At 41.6% G+C, this 18914-nt stretch overlaps 1 protein-coding gene across 1 annotated transcript in view; it reads left to right on the plus strand.

Moving 5' to 3' along the window:
- The window catches only part of Rcbtb1 (RCC1 and BTB domain containing protein 1), a 35521-nt gene extending 17850 nt beyond the window's left edge, over nucleotides 1-17671 (plus strand). The window contains exons 6-13 of the mRNA XM_028787210.1: nucleotides 281-439; nucleotides 2825-2932; nucleotides 3803-3945; nucleotides 5551-5741; nucleotides 8112-8238; nucleotides 9789-9940; nucleotides 10324-10454; nucleotides 15695-17671. Coding sequence (XP_028643043.1) covers nucleotides 281-439; nucleotides 2825-2932; nucleotides 3803-3945; nucleotides 5551-5741; nucleotides 8112-8238; nucleotides 9789-9940; nucleotides 10324-10454; nucleotides 15695-15835 — 1152 coding nt within the window. The 3' untranslated portion in view covers nucleotides 15836-17671. The remainder of the gene's footprint in view (nucleotides 1-280; nucleotides 440-2824; nucleotides 2933-3802; nucleotides 3946-5550; nucleotides 5742-8111; nucleotides 8239-9788; nucleotides 9941-10323; nucleotides 10455-15694) is intronic.
- The last annotated feature ends 1243 nt before the right edge of the window (nucleotides 17672-18914 follow it).

An 18914-nucleotide genomic window follows, 5' to 3' on the forward strand; every position in this document is an offset into this window, starting at 1 on the left:
CAGACAAATGGTGCTATTTACTTGTCCACTAAGTTCAGGGTCATCCTCCATAGTAGAGAAAAAGGCTGCTTATAAAATGGACCCTCTCAGGGCAAGGTACAGTCTGACAAAACATTTTACAAAGTGTGAATTAACTTAGAAAAGGGCTCTTCCCAGGGCGTGAGAGAATACTTACTCTAGGATCACTTATGGAATCACTGTGAAGATAAGTAGGTAAGTACACATAAAGCATTCAAAACTATGCCAAAGGTCTGACAACTGGTTTCTCCTTCCCTTGTAGTTATTTGCTTGGGGTTATAACAACTGTGGTCAGGTGGGATCAGGATCCACAGCAAATCAGCCAACTCCTCGGAAAGTTACAAACTGTTTACATACCAAGAGAGTGGTCAACATTGCGTGTGGTCAGACCTCATCCATGGCTGTTCTGGACAGTGGTGAGGTTCGTGCTCTTCATTTCCCTTTCCCTCCACCTCCATTTCAAAGGTGCCAGCATGGAGAGGAGAGCTTGTCTTGGTTAACTGACGACCAGCTAGCGGGTGTTCAGTCCTCAGAATGACCACAAATCTGAAGACTTGAAGTAAACATTCTAGTGTGTCTTAATTTTAGTTTTTGCAAGATCCCTGTAGTCACATGGTAAAGGCAGAGGGTGGAATAAATGTCCAATTTTTGAGCTGATGGTTACTTCTTTGAAATTGCTAGTGCAGCTTAAATGGACCACTTACCACCAGTGCTTTCCTTGGTGCATGGAAATTATACAGAGTCAACCCATGTTGACTTTTTTTCTTTACTCAGTTCTGTTATCATCCCTGAATACTTCAGAATTCAGTAGGCAGTCATCTAATATCCTCTGTTCCAGTGTTCTTCATGGCTTTACTTTATTAAGATTTATTTTATTATTTTTTCAATTGTGTGTATGTGTGCACTCTCACACACACATACACATGAATGCATTGCGCCTGTGATTCAGAAAAGGCCGGCAGATCTACTACAGATGGCATTACAGGCTGTCAGGAGTCCTCTGAGGTGGAAACTACCAGCTCTTAACTGCTGAGCCAGCTACTTTCTAGGACTATTGCTATATTTTTTTAATAAGTTTGACTTTAAAATGCTTATTATGTTGTTATTTTAACAAAGGGGAGGACAGTGCAGTATGCAATTGTGTACACATTTCCATACAACATTAAATAGCCTTGTCCTGATTGCTGATGGCCTCATGTGTATCCTTCTATACTTTCCTTTATAAGCAGATATCTACAGGTGATTGTAATTATTTTTTTAACAAATGTGACAGTTATACTTCTCTGCCTCTCTCTATCATTCTTTGGCCTGCTGTTCCCTGGCTCACTTCACAGCCTGTGCAGTCTCTGGTGTCTCAGACTGTCTCTGTAGCATAATGCTGCTTAGGTTTGCTTCTGTGGGTGACATGCACATAGAACTCTGCTGAAGGGTATTTCAGTTGTTTCTGTCCTTTTGCTGTTGTGAATAATGTTATACTGATTTTCTGTTTATGTGTGTATACCTTGATATATTATGCAGGTATTTCTATAGAATAAATTCCCAGCATAGAATTTCTAGGTCATGAAGTATGTCATTAAGAATATGGACAAGCTATTGGAGATTCCTCTGCAGAAGGCCAGTGCCTATCACACTTCTGTTTTTGATGGAATTACTGACATGGCCCTCCACTCTCTACCCATCTCTACTGTGTCCTGAAAGCTCTACTGTTCATTTGCTACATCAGTGCAGGGCTTGCTGCCACCAGAAGTTATAGGCTTGTAACTTGAACTTAATCTTTTAAAATCTGTTCTTGTTAGACTTATGACCCTCGTTGGATAGTCCAAACCATTCACTCTCTTGAGTAGTCTATGCTAGCTCCTGCTTTCAGCAAGTGGTGCATGCACTTGAAACACTGAGGGACCACCCAGTTCTGTGACTCCCCGTCCAGTCCCTTTTTCCCTTCACTCTCTTGGTTCCCTGTCCCTTCTTAGCTCAGAGCCGATGAGAGCTCACTTGTTCACTGATGACATGAAATTAACTACTAAATCGTTTTTCTGTCTGTCACCCACTTACCCTTCTCTCTGTGATCTTTTAAAAATGAAAGTTTAATCTCTATTTTTAAATATTATAGTAAAAATTTCTTTTTTGTCTGATTGTTTGTTCCTTTGTTTTTGAGATGGCATCTAGGTGTGTGGCACTTGCTAGCCTGATACTTGATATGTAGCCCAGGATGTTCTTGAATTTGTGGCAGTCAATCTCCTTGCCTCAGCATCTTAGAGCTGGGATTACAGGCATTCACATAATACCTAGCTTTATTTTTTAATCAGTTTATTACCTGACTCTTCTCCTACTTACCTTCAGTTTCTCCTGTGTCATTCTGTGTGCCTTCTGCCTGGAATGCCATCATCTAACCCTGCTTGGTGCTTCACTTTCTAAAAGCCTTTCCTAACAGTTCTGCTTAAAAAGACACCCTGTTCTCATTGTTCCTGCAGTGCCTCGATGGCCTCTGTCATGGCTCCTGCTACCCACTTACCAAGTATGCACATGTTCTTTTCCTCTGTTAAACTTGCCTACAGACTCCTTGTCAGTGCCTTTACTATGTAGGATGTGTGCTAGGTGTTTCTGATCATCACTGGCCCTCAACTTCCTCCTGTGAAGTCGTGAGATGGGAAGAGATGGTCAGGTCACTCCTCGTCACCCTCAAGCCTCTGAATTCGACCTGTAGGATCCACAGTATGCAGTACAGGTTCTGGAGGATCTGATTTGTTTAGGACAGGACTTCTCTTCCCATTGGCAGTTTCCACAGTCCTCTCTTCTCTCCGCTCAGGTGTATGGCTGGGGCTACAATGGCAATGGACAGCTGGGCTTGGGAAACAATGGCAACCAGTTGACCCCAGTGAGAGTGGCAGCTTTACACGGCATGTGTGTGAACCAGGTACACATTGCATTTTCTTGCCAGGCAGCCCCACCCACCCTCCTTGCTTTGATGGTGCTGCCCCATGTCTACTTTTCCCCTCAGGATATCCAGGCTCGTTGCACTCAAGCTGGGCTGGGAAAAGGGAAGCTTAGAGGCTCAAGAAAAAGCCAGTGCTAGGGAGACAGCTTCAGTGAGACAGCTCATATAATTGACAGTAACAAAGGCTATTTAAACCTCTGGGGGGGTGGGTAGAGGCTTTCAGGGTAAATGGACATCATTGGCCAGGGCCAAGGTATTGGGAATGCCTTATTTGCATGAAGAAGTATTCCAGGTTCTTGCCGGAGATGACCTTATAAGGAGATAGGAAGCTTAACCGGTAATCTGGTCACCAGGCTATGTGACCATCTCAACGGTGGCAAAGGTGGAGGGATAGGACTTATGTACCAGGACATGCAGGCCCAGGGCAGAGAAGGAGCAATCCTACTCCTAAGGGTCTTGAGACAGGATTTTGGGGGTTTGGACATGCATTAACGTCACTGTTGCTGCAGCCCACTCCCCATCTCATGACTTGGCAGATGTATTGGAGGCTAATTCTTTTGTCGTTCATTTCTGGCAACACTTTATGCCCTCACCTTTTACATTTAATGTTTTAGCCCCCTATTTTCCATGAGAAAAGAGACACCCATGTGAAGAAGACATGGTCTTCTTCACAGAGTAAAGAAGCTCATGAAGAAGTCCAGGGTCAAAGGGTTGGAGTTCTGACTATCCCAGCAAATGGCAGTGTACCTGTGCAGCTGAACTGGCCTTCTGCAGAGACTGACTGGGCTAAGCAGTTGGTTGCCCTGCTCTGCCTGTCTCAGTGTGGTAACCATTTGTGTTTCCTTTCAGATTGTCTGCGGTTACGCACATACACTAGCACTCACAGATGAGGGCTTGCTCTATGCCTGGGGAGCTAACACATATGGGCAGCTGGGAACTGGAAGTAAAAGTAACCTGCTGAGCCCAACACAAATCATGGTGGAAAAAGAAAGGTAAATTAGCCATGCCACGTCTTGGAGATTATGTATATGTGGCCTTGGAACTGTAGCAGAGCTGTGGTATTTGGCTTGTGACTCTTGTTGGTTAACATTCTCATTTTGATCAAAATGGTTTATGAGTCAGAAAGAATATGTGTAATCTTGTTCTGTCTTCTGAGGCACCCATCTGTAATTGGTAGAAACTAAACTCCTTAGTTCTGAAAGACTTAGAGTTGTCCATTACAAAGGGAGGTTATCTAAGGTCTATAATCATACTGAAATTCAGAGTGTAGCACTAACTTTGTACCAACTAAACTCACTTTTAAATAATTAAAATTGCTTTTTAAAGGGCATTATCTGTCTAAATATTGATTTTTGTTTAATGTCTGCTATTGTGATGGATACTTCATGTTTGTTCATCACACTGTGAGTTTTTATGCAGAGAGTTTGTTTGGGACCCTGCCTTAGGAGGCACTGAGAAAACTGAAGCAGGTGTGGCTTTTGGTTTGAGATGTTCAGGGTCTGTGAGCCCCAGACCAGTGGTATTCATCTTAATGATGATGCTGAACTCAGGACAGAGATGAAGGGGGAAAATGTATCTATAAGGAAATGCTGTATTGAAGATAAGATTTATGAGGAGGTATGGTGGAGAGGAAAGAGACAGTTGAATAAGGAAAGTGCTGGTAAGTAACTGAGTTTGATCCGCAGAGCCCATATTTAAAAAGCCAGATGTGGTGGTGTGTACTTGTAATCGCAGCACTGGAAAAGTGGAGACAGGTACTGGCCAGCCTAGCCTATTTGCTGAGTTATGGGCCAATTAGAGACTCTTATCTCAATAAAAAGCTTTAATGTATCCAGAATTACACCTGAGCTTATCTTCTGGCCTTGACACAAATGTGCACTCCACTCTCACCCCCCCATGAAAATACACACACACACACACACACACACACACACGCATACACACACGCATGCACGCACGCGAGCGCGCGAGAAACAGGTTTTTCTAAGATTTTTGTCTTAAGTTTGGTTTATCTGTGTGAGCTTTTGCCTGGGTGTATATGTGTACACTGTATGTGTGCTAACTCTGTGGAGTCAGAACAATGTCTCAGATCTTCTGGAACTGGAATTACAGATGAACCACGTTGATGCTGTGACCCAAACCTAGGGCCTCTACAAGAACAAAAGTGTTCTTAACCTCTGAGCCATTTCTTCAGCCCCAGTATTTTTTGTTTGTTTATTGTTTATAATCCCAGAACAGTGAAGACGTTTTGTCATTGTCCACTGTCCTCATTGACTTTAACTTCCAGTCTCTTTCCAAGTTTGCCTCAACAGTATGTATTATTTATATATTCCGACCTCAGGATGACATTAGGTGACAAATAGGGTCCTCAGAAAGAGACAGAGAGAGAGGAGGGTGTGTGTGTGTGTGTGTGTGTGTGTGTGTGTGTGTGTGTGTGTGTTTGGGGATGTTTCCTGATCTTTGCTTTTGGAAGCAGGACTTACTGCTTATATCAGTGACTTGTGAGCTGTTGAGGCATGAACTTGTAAATCACTCTATGGGGTGTGCTGGAGACTGATGTGATAAGGAAGTAACGGGAATTTTTCTTAATTTTTCAGGGTTATAGAGATTGCAGCTTGTCACTCCACCCACACATCTGCTGCCAAGACGCAGGGTGGCCATGTATACATGTGGGGCCAGTGCCGGGGCCAGTCGGTGATCCTGCCACACCTCACCCACTTCTCCTGCACTGATGATGTATTTGCCTGCTTTGGCACCCCGGCTGTTTCATGGCGCCTCCTGTCTGTCGGTAAGCTGCTTAAGCCTGCTTCCACCCAGGGCACCAAATCCCATTCCCTACATTTTTGGTTATTGTAAGTTGTTTGGGTTCTAGAATGTTTTCTATATGCTAGTTTTAATGCTTTTCCTAAATAATAATCAAATTTATTCATAGGTCATGAAACACTTCTATGGTCTTATTTTTTTCTTCCCTAAGTATTTTTATTTTAGTTGAGTTCATATTTAATAACAAAATTAACCAATACAATCAAGTGGCATTTATTCTGTTCACAATGCTTTGCACCCATGTTGTACTATATTAAGCTCCAAGAGTTTTCACTACTCCACAAAGCAACCACAGCTCACTAAGCAGCCGTGCCTCATCCACAGCCCCTTTAATGAAAAAAGAATTAAGCTGCTGCTTAACTTAAGGAGAAACAAAGAACATTTTTTTTTGTTTCTTTTTTAATTTTATTTTATTTTTATTTTTTTCTCAAATCGTAATTAATTCACACAGGGGTTATAAACACAGAAAGGAAGGATGTGGGGAAGGGAATGACACTGAAGTGTGGGTGATCGGGGGAATTCAGATATCTTCAGAACTGGTATCACCTAGGTGAAGGTTCGGGGGACAAGACTCTGCCTATGACTCGCTTGTCCTTATCTAAGTTGGTATTGTCTGCCCAGGCTACCTATTTACAAGGTCTATGACTACTCAGGCTTGTAAATTTCCACAAAAGCTGCCTGTTGACATTAGCTTATAGCCATCTGTTTCAATGTTTTTCCACTGAGACCCAAGACTTGGTGTTAGTATACATGTATGACAGGCCTATGGCTGATTTTAGGCCTATGGGTGATTTTAGGCCTTCAGTGTGTAAGCAGGGCTGCCCCTGACATCTCATCCCTTCTCTAAGTATAGAAGGGCTGTGGCGATTCTAAACTTGCGAAGGCGGGGATAGAGGCCTGACCTCCAGTATTTGAAGGGGACCTTGTAATGGCTCCAGTCCCCCTGTTGTTGTCCAGTGAGGCATGAGGGCCATACCCGTCCCGATGTCAAAGAACATTTTTTTAAAAATGTATTTTACTACCTCAGTTAGTGTAACACAATGTATATTTGCAATAAATACAATGACCAAAAAAAGAAAAAGGAAATGGGTTCAGTGAGTGGGATCATTTGATTATAATCACATTTATGTTTAGCATACATACACCGCCTGATATTTCCATTTGTTCTTCCAGCTGGCCTAAGTATGAAAGGCTTCCCAAGTCTTTGTATGATAAAGTGCAGAGATCGTTTTTCAAAACACTGTTTAACACTGTTTGGAGAGTACAACTAGCCACTAACCTTATCTCATACATGGCTGCTTTCCTAAAAGTCAGAAGGATTATATTGGTCATCGTAGACCAAGAGGGGAAAGGGTTGTTTCCATTTTGTGAGGAGATGCTGAGGCACCTATGAAAACCTTTGTTTTGAGCGAGTGGTTAGCCATCATTCATGCCTGGACACTCACCTTAGTCACTCCCGTTCTTTTCTCCAGAGTGCAGTAGGCTATGGATCTAGGAAGACTGGTTCTTCATATAAGGTCTAACTGTTTTTCAAAGCCAGCAGCACTCCTGGCTCATCCATTGTTCTCAGCCCAGAACAGTGGAGACTTGTCTGCTTTGGCTCAGTACCCAGCCTCTGGGTAGATCTTTCTCAGTGTCTTTTGTTATTTTTGTTCCCTCATACATATAAAGTATGGGATGGATTTGTCCTGGATCCTTGACTGTTCACAATAACACCATGCTCTTAGGTAGACTCCTCACAGCAGCTCCTGTCAGGTAACACCATCAATTTCCCTGTAAATGTTTGAGTCCTTACAGGGAAAGGTAGCATGGGAGTATTATTGCTTTACCATTAGTCTTCGGAGCTAAGTGCAAATGTTTCAATTTCAAATGGCTAAAATGTTTCTCTGCCTAAGAACTATTTGCATGGTAAGATGTTTGGATTCTTCAGCTTGGTTTGAATATGCCATCTAACTACCCAAATCAGAGCCAAGATGTTCTCAGTGTTTCAGTCAAGGAAAATTGTAAGCAGTTAGACCCAGAAGAGAAGCTACTCAGTTCATGAGTGATCAATTGTATCTCAGTAAACTACCTATGAGGTTTATTTTTAGTGCATATCTTCATGTTTAATTACACAGGAAGAATGTCATTTGACTTTGCCCATACTCATTTTGTTTTGTTGGTAGTTTATAGGTGAATTACTTTAATACTGTGAAGTAGATTTGTCAACTGAGTCATGAGCTTTATTGATCAGAAATAGAGTGGAATTGGACACCATAATTATCTTTTGGCCGCCTTTCATGCCTGACTGTGTCTCTCCAGCTTTGTGTATTAACGGCGTCTCTGTTGCCTTCAGAGCATGAAGACTTTTTAACAGTTGCAGAGTCACTGAAGAAAGAATTTGATAGTCCAGAAACTGCTGATCTAAAGTTTCGAATTGATGGAAAATATATTCATGTCCATAAAGCTGTTTTGAAAATCAGGTATTGTTGCATGGTTGTAGCGCTGTCAGTAACATTACTCGTTCCACTTGTTTATTACACACAGAACAGACACTCAGCAGCAGTGGCGATGGCAGGACAAAGAAGTATGGCAACTTAGTCGTTTTGGCAGGTAGTTACTACTTGTTCCCCAAGAGTGTTTTGACTTGTGTTCATGCAACTTTTAGGAAATGAGGGGAGTATAATAAGTATTTATGTTTTGGGGAGTTTTGTTTTAGTTTTGTTTTCTGTTGTTTAGTTTTCTGCAGTCCTGGGAATTGTAGCCAGTACTTGTGCATACTAGGCAAGTATCCCTAGTTCTTATCTTCTTTTCCAGATTATAACGTGCTAGTGATATAGCTCAGCAGTACAGCCCTTGTCTAGCATAGCCAGTACCCTGAGTTTGAGTCCCCAACAGTAAAATGAATTAATAAATTAAAATAGCTTTTGTAGATACTTTATTTGCATGCTAAATTTGTGAGTAAATGTCAATCTATATCTTCTTCTGTTCAAGATTAGTTTTTCCCTTACAGAGAACTTTTATAATCAGGAATGCGAATTGCCAACTAAAGAAAAGTTGTTTAAACAGAGTGAGTGGCAGGAGTTCCTGAGTAAATAGGAGGGGCTGGGCACTAGTTAATGATTGAATGAGTGTTTACCTAGATTACACTACAGAGAAAACACGGACACTCAAACCGTGAGTTAACCATGTATGTCTTTATGGAAACTCAGTTAAAAACCCATTGGTGGATGGAGATACAGCTCAGTTGGCAGAGTACTTGCCTGCCTGCCTTGCAAGAGGCCCTCGGCTAGAACTTGCACTGCAGGAAACTGATGCTTCCCAGTATTTTTTGGGTGGAAGCAGCAGAGTAAAATTTTAAGCCAACTGCAAAGCTATATGTTGTTAACTCCTTAGACCAATAACTATATGAACCACAGAAGTAGATGAAAAGGTGATTAGACATGTTTTTGCCTATGACTGTGGTCATCTGAGAGCATGTGCGCGCGCGTGTGTGTGTGTGTGTGTGTGTGTGTGTGTGTGTGTGTATGTGTATGTGTATCTTCTATAACTTTTCTAACCAATTACTCCATTATGCCTTGCTTAGAAATCTTTTTAACTTTACAAAGTAACTATCCCTGAACTAAGTTTTTAGGACTCTGAGTGAATATTACATATTTCTGTACCATATTTTACTCTATCACTAAGCTACATCCGCAGCCCTCACTGTGTTGTTTAATATGTATTTCTGCATACATAAAACCAAAAACAAAAGATCCAAACATTTGCTTAGAGTGGGGACTGATGGAAACAAGTACTGTTGAAGTACTGGGAACTTCCGGGATCTCTAGCTAATTGACACTGTTAAATGGTGATATCACGATGAGAGTGACTTTATTAAGTGTACATGGAAGTCCTTGCATAGCAAATACTTTGGCGCTAATAGTTAATTATCCCAGCTTATGCCAGCACAGAAGGCAAAGGGTACCTCTAATATCTGTTTATTTATCTGACCTCAGCCTTTTCATTAGGTAAGTCTTTGTTTTTGTTGTAGGTGTGAGCACTTTCGGTCCATGTTCCAGTCCTATTGGAATGAGGACATGAAGGAGGTGATAGAGATAGACCAGTTTTCTTACCCTGTGTACCGTGCCTTTCTCCAGTACCTCTACACAGACACAGTGGACCTGCCACCTGAGGATGCTATAGGTACTGCATTGGGACTGGCCAGGCCATGTGGCCATGCTGTCTCCTGTTCTTAGAGTGGTAACATATAGTAATTTACAGGTGTATTGACTTTTGTGTATTTAAAAATAATATTTAAGTAAACATCACTAAAATGTTAGTATAGTTTAAAATTATGGACATAGTTTATAACTATACTTACTTTAAATTTTTTAATATGGAAGTATGAGTTTAATATGGAAGTATGCATTTAACCTTTTAGAAACAAAATAAAGAAGTGAATCTTTTTTACTCTTACTATGGGAGAAATTGTATAAAGTAAATCTGAGCTGCTGACCATGAAATGACAGTGATGTCAGTCACAGTGTGCACTGCGACTGCTGAGATTTAGTTCTTCTGCCTTTTAGGCCTTTTGGACTTGGCGACATCATACTGTGAGAACAGACTGAAGAGGCTTTGTCAGCACATCATCAAGCGAGGAATCACTGTGGAGAACGCATTTTCATTGTTCTCTGCTGCAGTCAGATATGACGCAGAGGTAACACAGAAGTGCCCCAGCTCCCTCACCGTCAGCCCACTTCCCTCTCTCCTGTGACACAACATGGCTGGTTTCACCTCCTATAGTGACTCAGTGACAAGCCTCAGATGAAATCTGCCTTTGCTCTTTACATCTCTGTTGCAGTTCAGAATCAGGGTTTTTCTGCTTTTGCTTTTAAATAATTGTCTGAAGGCTGCACAGTGGATGTGTAAAGTACTGGACTCCTCTGGACTGACAGGCAGCATGCTTTACTTCCAGTCTTCTCATTCAGTGCGTCTGTCTCTCCAGACCCACTCTGCCGAGTCCACCGTCAGAAGCCCAGGGTGCTGTTGGCTTTACATCCGGGTGGGTCTGGAATTCTGTCACTGTCATGTAGCTCAGTTCCTCTGTGAAAAACTTACTGTGTACTACCTCTTTTTTTAACTTAAAGGTTTTTAGTGCACATGCAGTGTGTGTGTGTGTGTGTGTGTGTGTGTGTGTGTGTGTGTGTGTGTGTACATTTGAACAACTCTGGGGAGTCAGTTTTTTTCTGCCTTGACATGGATTCCAAAGATCAGAGTCAGTTGGTAGGCTTATGCAGCAGATATCCTTTACCCACTGAGCCATCTCAGCAGTTCCCAGTTTGTTTTAAACTTAGCTGGATTTCAGATCTCCATTTCTCAGAGTCTGATGAGTATTCTGGAGTATGTATGCCATTGAACTTCCCTGATTGAGCAGAGCCACAGATTATGAACAGAAGCTGCCCATGGTTGGCCGTGTGCTGCAGCACCCAGTATGAGTGCTGATGCATGGCAGCTGATGCTGTTGAACCATGAAGATAGTGCCACCAAAGGCTGCAGGAGATGTTGTTAATAGCTGACCTGGGTAGTTCTACAGATTCATAAAGAGTAGAGGCTGACTTTGCCAAGCACACCAGAAGCCTGTCTTTAGAGGTGTTTTGTCATTTGACAATGCAGTCTCCAGTAACTGGGAATTTATCAGAGATACACATTCTGGCCCTTGAGGTGTAACAGAGGACAGACTTCTGTCTGTGACGCTTAGGGACTGAGTTGACCGTTATGCCTTTTATTATCAGAATGTATCCTATTTTTGTTTGAGGTTCTTTTATGGTGATAAATATTTCACAAGGTCAAGTGCAGCTGACTTGGAGACTGACAACAAATGGAAATGTGGTTGGTGTGAATTGTGGCTGAAAGATGGAGGTGAGGTTTGCTTCCTCCCTGTACCACTGAGAGCCTGTGCTAGACTCAGCCTTACACAACAGTATAATTTTAAATTAGGTTGATTGTAACTTTAATTTTTTCTAATTCCTACTTTTAATTCTATGATACTTTAACCTCCCTTTTTACCCCACCATCCGCTAAAGGTAGAGGAGAAGTAGACCTGTTTTTTGGAGTAACTCCTGTCAGTGTTGTCTGGAAATCGACAGTTCAGTTCACAGGTCAACAACAGCAGCTCAAGCCACTCGCAAACACTTCCCGGATATATCAGCAGTCCAGTTCAATAGAGTCAGGTTAGCAATAGAGTCAGCAGTGATGTCACAACCTAGCAGGACAGTCAGACCTCAGCCTCAGCACAAGTCAGCAGGAGGGACCAGGGGCAACAGGAACTCAGAAAAAGTTCTCAGCTGTGCCTCTTTCAGTGAAGTGAAACTAGTGAAGACAAGAGACCAACAAGTGTTGCACAGCTAGCTGTGTAAGCAGCCTAGCTCAGCCTCAGCTACTGTCCTTCAAGTTCTTTTTATATCCCTTCAGTGTTCTCCACTGGTCTTGCCTCAGCACATGTGTCTGTCTCAGCTGACATCACTCTGCTGCAGAAGTAGCAAGATGCCATGGTATGCCACCAGAAGGTTTTTGGTGCAGTTTTTCTCTTCGGAGTCCCAACAAATGGAGCTCAACTCCACAGTGTAAAGGAGACCAATACTTGTGTGTAGTTAGCAAAGAATCTTTCATCATGTGTCCTTTCATGTGCTAGCTTTAGCAGAACATCCTTTTGCTTTTTATGTCTGCTTCAGGAAAAATGTGCCTTCACACGTCTGCCTTAGCCTTTCACCTGTGTCCACTTCAGGAACACAGTCCTTCCAGTGTTTGCCCTAGCAGAACACCATCTAACACAACAGACTCTCCAAAGAACCCATTTCTCTCCATTTGGGAATCGATTTTAGATTCTTCTCGTGCTTCTCCACACTTTTCCATGTTTTGTGATAAATCCTGTTGGTTTACAACAGCCAAGACAACCCAACACAAGGCCCACAGCCTAGATCCTGTTACTGGAAATTTGTTCCCCACTTTCACCTAAAACCTAAAGTTTAGAGGAAAAGACTGGACATGAGCCTCAGAATTCTTAGGGTAGCAAGAGAAAGCACCCTTGACTCCCCCTATACACATAATAACGCATTTAAATATGTTCTGAACAATAAAAGGACAGTTAGGACTGGCAGAGAGGCAGGAGGATCTCAGGGAGCTTGAGGCTGCCTGCTTTGCATAATGAGTTGCAGTCTAGCCAGAGCTACACAGTGAGACCCTGTCTAAAAAAAGAAAAAAAAAAAAAGCAAAAACAACCTTACAAGAAGAACTCAATGCCACTGCAGCTGGCAGCAGCCCATGTCCTTTGCTCGTCTTCGCTTATGTATAAATATATTAAGAGCTGTTGCTTTATAGAGACCACAAATGAATGTGATTACCTGGAGCTTGTCACTGCGGGCAGAGTCAGTGCTCAAAAACACATTCTGAATTGAATAATCGGATATGTTTGAGACACCAAAACTATATTGAATGGACAAATATGTTTATAACACTTCACTATAAAGTATTCAAGATAACATACAAACCTTAAATTCCACAAATATGACAAATTCAATGTGGAAAAAGAGTAGAATCTTCACAATACACTTCTTAGACTTTGATACTGAGCTATATGATCAACGAGTAAATGTTTATTTTTTTTTTCCGAATACCTTGGAATATAGTAAGCGACCATAGTATTGAGTATTCAAATCAAACCCCTTTATTATGTGTGTTGTTAGTTGATTGGAAATGACTGAGATTGGTAATCAACTACAAAAACTAAGTTTGAAAGCCCAGCTTTGGGATAGCAGAAGCCATTGGTCTGGATTGTTCCGAGAAGCTACTCAGTCGCCTGTTCGTAACGGTGCCTGACTCTGCATGCACCCGTTGGAGGAAACTTGAAGTTGATGTACAAAAGAAGTGCACCTTAGTAGTGTGTGTGCAAAAGCAATGCTACGGAAATGTCTTAGGAACATGCACCATCAGACTTGGTACACTTTACAGAGGACTCCGAGGAGGAGCGCTTCACGGTGCTCCAGCACAGCGGTGAGGAACTAAAGCACGACCTCAGCATAGCAGCTCCTCAGTGCTGCTGGACGGAATGTGTTTAAAAACCAAGGGAAACACTTGGATGCCCTTCTCACAGGAGAAGTCTTTCTGGGACTCTGGGCGTTTTGGGGGGTTGCTTTGTGTGCGAATGTTGCTTAACACCAGAGCTAAGCAGTCAGCATTTTTGTTGTTATTGTACTGGAGAGGGTAAGATTAAGTTTTAGTCAGTGAGCCTCAAAATTCTTAGGGTAGCAAGAGAAAGCACCCTTGGCCCCCTACACACACATAATAACACATTTAAATATGTTCTGAAGAACAAAGGTGGAGGCCATGTTGGTCTGGAATATTTTGTATTTGACACACTAAGGTAGACTCTGCAGTTTTGCACTTGACTTGGTAGTGCTCTTTACCACCAGGAATCATCTCACTGTTGGTGATAACACTGGACAACCTGTTTCACTGGCCGAGTGATCTTTTAGAGAAGATAACTTTAAAAGTGGTAGTATTTCACTTACCACTGTGAAGTTTTGGACTAAGTAACACCACCACTGACTAAACAAGAGTGCCACTGATTGCTGTTTTAGCATTTTAAACCAGAGGTTTGGGGTCACTTTCCCAGTGTTTTAAGAAAATTGGTAGAAAGAAAAAACAACTTGGTTTTCAGTTTGATGATTATTATAATTTCACCATGAAAGCTTTGGAGTGAGAGCCAGTGAGAGCTCAGTGGGTAAAGGTACCTGCCATTAAGTCCACCAGGGACCCTGCTCAGCTGGAACCCATCATGAGAAGGAAAGAATCTGCTCCCACGAGAGGTCCTGTGACTTCTGTGCTCATGCCTCACGTATACGCAAATTTTTTTGTTTTAATTTTGGATTTTTGTTTTTCAAATTAGCGATTTAAAAATTTGTTGTTCTCTTCTAATTTCAGTAACTGACACTGGATCTGCCCTAGATCCACTTTATAATTTCTCCACAGACTTATAAACTCTGGTTTCTAGTATAAAGACTCAGTTTTACACGCTCTGCTCCCACAAGAAGGCAAGACCCTTCATCTTCAATGTTGTAGAGCTCCTTACAACTTACAACCAGTCAGACAAGTGTTTGATAAGAAAGCTTTTATTTAGTGTTGTTTGCATTCATACATTGGAGTGCTCTCAATAAACATAGCAATTTGTCTAATAAGGTTTTGTTTCCACTATTGACTTAGAAGACAATACTAGGGCCCTGGTATTGATGAATGTGTGTGGTAACAGACACCGTTTCTGTACTGTGCTTCACTGTCTACTGTTGGGAGTTGGTGACTTCCATTCATCTATCTGAAAATGCTAATTTGTAAATACAATTGTCTAGGGTTCACCACGACCTTATGAATAGCATGCTATAAGATGTTGTATATTACTTGAGGCTTTAAAAATGAAGTCATTTTTATTAGAAGACATTTTTAAAAAGTTAAGTTTGTGAGGGTTTTTAGCTTCTTTTTTCTTTTTTTTTTTTTAGTATGATTTTAGGTAGACCACATATTTTCATCTATTCCATAAACTTTCTATTCTTTAACTTGCTTACATCTTAATTTTCTGCTTTCTTAAATGTAACAAACTATGTATGGACAAAAGTGGCATTGGGCTTTGTACATTGCTTGGAGATACCTGCAGTGTGTGCTAGCTATGGAGGCCCTGGATGACTTTGTGTGTATGATGTGTATCACACTTGAGTTAGGGAAACCTTGCTTTCACTCTACTATGAGTAGATGGCAGGTGGTTTTCTGATAATGTAGTTTGAGGTATCTGGTCTCCAGTATCTCTGCTGGGAAGGGTGAGAGAGTTGGGTTGAGAGATTAGCTGAGAAACAGTTCCCAGTTAATAAACAAAAGCCTCTTCCTGTTCTTGTTTTTGTTGTATGTGTCCAGGATTTAGAAGAATTCTGCTTTAAGTTTTGCATCAATCATTTGACAGAAGTTACCCAGACTGCGGCGTTCTGGCAAATGGATGGCCCCCTGCTAAAGGAGTTCATTGCTAAAGCCAGTAAATGTGGAGCCTTTAAGAACTGAAGCCAAGGTTGCTGGGCTAGGTGTGAGAGCTCTGGGGCACTGTGGGTGAGGTGATTCTGCAGGTAAAATCCCACGTCAGAGACAGTGCTCTGTAGGAATATATGAAGGAGATTTGGTTCTTGTCAGTCTGTTTTTTACAACTCTTGTTTCTAGATATGTATATTTTACATGTGTTTTTCTTACATTTGATTGAACATTGGGAAAGGATGGAGGTTAACATGCTTTTGTTCGTTTAATTTTATTGAGAAGACTTTTTGAACTTGGATTAAGAAAGTCAGCAAAAAAATCCCTGGACCTTTGGTCACAATTGTTCCCACACGGCCTGCCCACTGCTCCCTGATTGCTGCTCACAGTCACCAACCTCTGTGGGCACATCAGCACTGTGGGGGGCTCTTAAGGAATATTCTGAATATGCATTAAACCCACTTAAACAGTTAAGAAATATTTGGGTTCGCTGAGATACTCTTAAGGCATAGGCACCTAGGGGTGGAAAGATGGCTCAGCAGGTAAAGGCTCTTATCACTGAGCCTGATGACTTCACTTCAGTCACCAGGATCCACATGGTGGTAGGAGTCAGCAGACTTCCAAGTTGTCCTCTTACCACAACACTTGTTCTATGACCACATAGCGGCACACAATAAAGGAGAAGAAGAAATCAAAGATTTAGGTACCTATAGAGAAGTAACTAGAAATACCTGTGACAAGCTGATGGTAAAAAAAGCTTTGTTTGGGAGAGGAGAGTGTTATGGAAATTAAAGGCTCCCCTGATTACCCAACAGTGCTTCACTAGGGTTCTGTGTGAGACCAGGTTCCACACTACCCTCGTCTTCTCCCTATAATTACTCACAAACACACTCTACATGGCTGCTCTTTTCTGACTTGACATGATTGTTAAAACCACCCTCCTTACAGGACTCCATAGAATGCTCACTGTTTTGGGTGGTGGGAGGAGTCTGGGACAAATTCCATCAAAACTTACTTGAAACTTCACCTCTCCAGTTTTGGTTTTTCCTTTCAATAATTGTGTTAGGGATACTTCTGTCATATGTTAAGCTAATGCTCCCTGGTCATGCTTTTCCTGAAAAGGTCATTTGTAAAAGACTACATCAGGGTGGATGTTGACTGAGGCACAAAGATAGGCAGGGGTGTTGATAGACAAGAAAATAGGAACTAGAGCTCAAAGCAGTCTTCCTGATCAGGTCACAGCTGTTGCCTGGTGCATCAGTGAGTGACAACTGCCTCCTCAGTGACAGTTTCCTGCCCAGGATGATGCATGGACATAATTTGATTTGCCATAGGAGATCATCTGTAGAACCACAGTCCTGTAGACTTAGGGCCTCAAAGCAGTAACTTTAGGAAGTTTACTGGTGTTCTTACTTGAAAAACTTCTTCACAAAAAAAGCACAAATTACAGCTGCAAACCCACACCCATAGACAGTTCACCTGACAAAAACGTACTGAGTTCCTGATACAGCTGAAGACACACTTTTAGGTTACTGAGCAGCTAGAGTGTGTGTGTGTGTGTGTGTGTGTGTGTGTGTGTGTGTGTGTGTGTTAGTGAAAGAAAAGACCGTTAAAAAGGGTTTGCATATTTTTTTTATTGCAATCTTTTTATTTTTCTACTTGGTTTTGGTTATAATCATAGAAAACAAAAAACTATTCTTGAAATTAATGTTTTCTTCTGATGTAATAATGGAAGCCAGAGATGTCACATTTCTTAAAAGAGCCCAAACTGTATCCTTGAAGTTACTGGAACCAGTTTTTATACTTTAGTAATTAGAATGCATTTATGTAATTTCTTGATTGACATGCTAATAAACAATCTCTTAAGGCACACTTGTACAGTTGTGGTTATTTTCCCCTTTAGTAGTATAAAGCCTGAAAACAGGGAGGAACTTGATTAATATGTGGACTTCAGTCAAAAAATAATAGTCGGCCCCCTACCAAAAAAAAAAATATACTGTGTGGTCCAGTTCCTGTTGGGAGAAAGAGAGTGGATACCAGGAGTTAGAAAAGGACACAGATATTAAATGCATAGTTTCCTTCTGGCAAGGTGAAGTGGTTTAGGATGAATAATAATTTTGCCTATATTTGATGCTACTGAATTATATATTTTTAAAAGGGTTGATACGGAGAAAGAACAAACAAAAGAAGGTTGAGATGTTAAATTTTGTTTATGCATGGTATCACAATTTTTAATATTATCAATGTTAGAATAAAAGTAAGGTACCACTATGGATAAAGTGTCAGCCAGTTCTCAGCTACCAGACCTTATTTCTGTTAGAAGAGGACAGTTGAACCATCAGATGGAACAATCATCTGAGATGGGAGAACTTAAAAATGAAAAGCAGCACCCACTGTCCTTGTGAGACATACCAGTTGTTGTGAACATTGGGCTAGCAACCAATAATCTAATGGAATGTTTGCAAAGTTTTTGAGCTCACTTCGTTCATGAGAGGATGCATATGCCATGACATTCTTGTGGAGGTCACAGGACAACTGGTAAAAGTGAGTTCAGTTGTGTGGGTTCTGGTAAAACACTCAAGTCGTGAGGCTTCATGACTAGTGCTGAACATGTCACCAGCATTTATTTTCATCTAATGGAACCAAACAGATTGGACTCAACAAACAATTGTTCTGAGGATGTTTTCTGTACAATAGGGGAAAACATGAAGTGTTAGCTCACATAGAAAACCGAACAGTTACCGCGCCTGATCGTGAACCTGGCTCTAGGTCTGAAAACAATGCAGCGTCGAATGGGGGTGTATGTGTGAGATCCTAACATTTACACCCACAGTGTGCTCTGTGGTGCCCGGATGTATGTGTGAGATCCTAACATTTACACCCACAGTGTGCTCTGCGGTGCCCGGATGTATGTGTGAGATCCTAACATTTACACCCACAGTGTGCTCCGCGGTGCCCAGAGCCTCCCGGAGCCTCCACACACTTCCTTAGAGACAGGCGAGGCCTGTATTTGGCTCATTTTTCAGTAATAACACAGCAGGTTTATTTTAGAAGTCTGCCCAATATACGTGTTTATAAACACCAAACAAGTGGTGCCTTTTCTGCCGTATAGTTT

This window comes from Grammomys surdaster, unplaced genomic scaffold, assembly GCF_004785775.1.
Source record: "Grammomys surdaster isolate TR1022 unplaced genomic scaffold, NIH_TR_1.0 125617, whole genome shotgun sequence".
NCBI lineage: Eukaryota > Metazoa > Chordata > Mammalia > Rodentia > Muridae > Grammomys > Grammomys surdaster.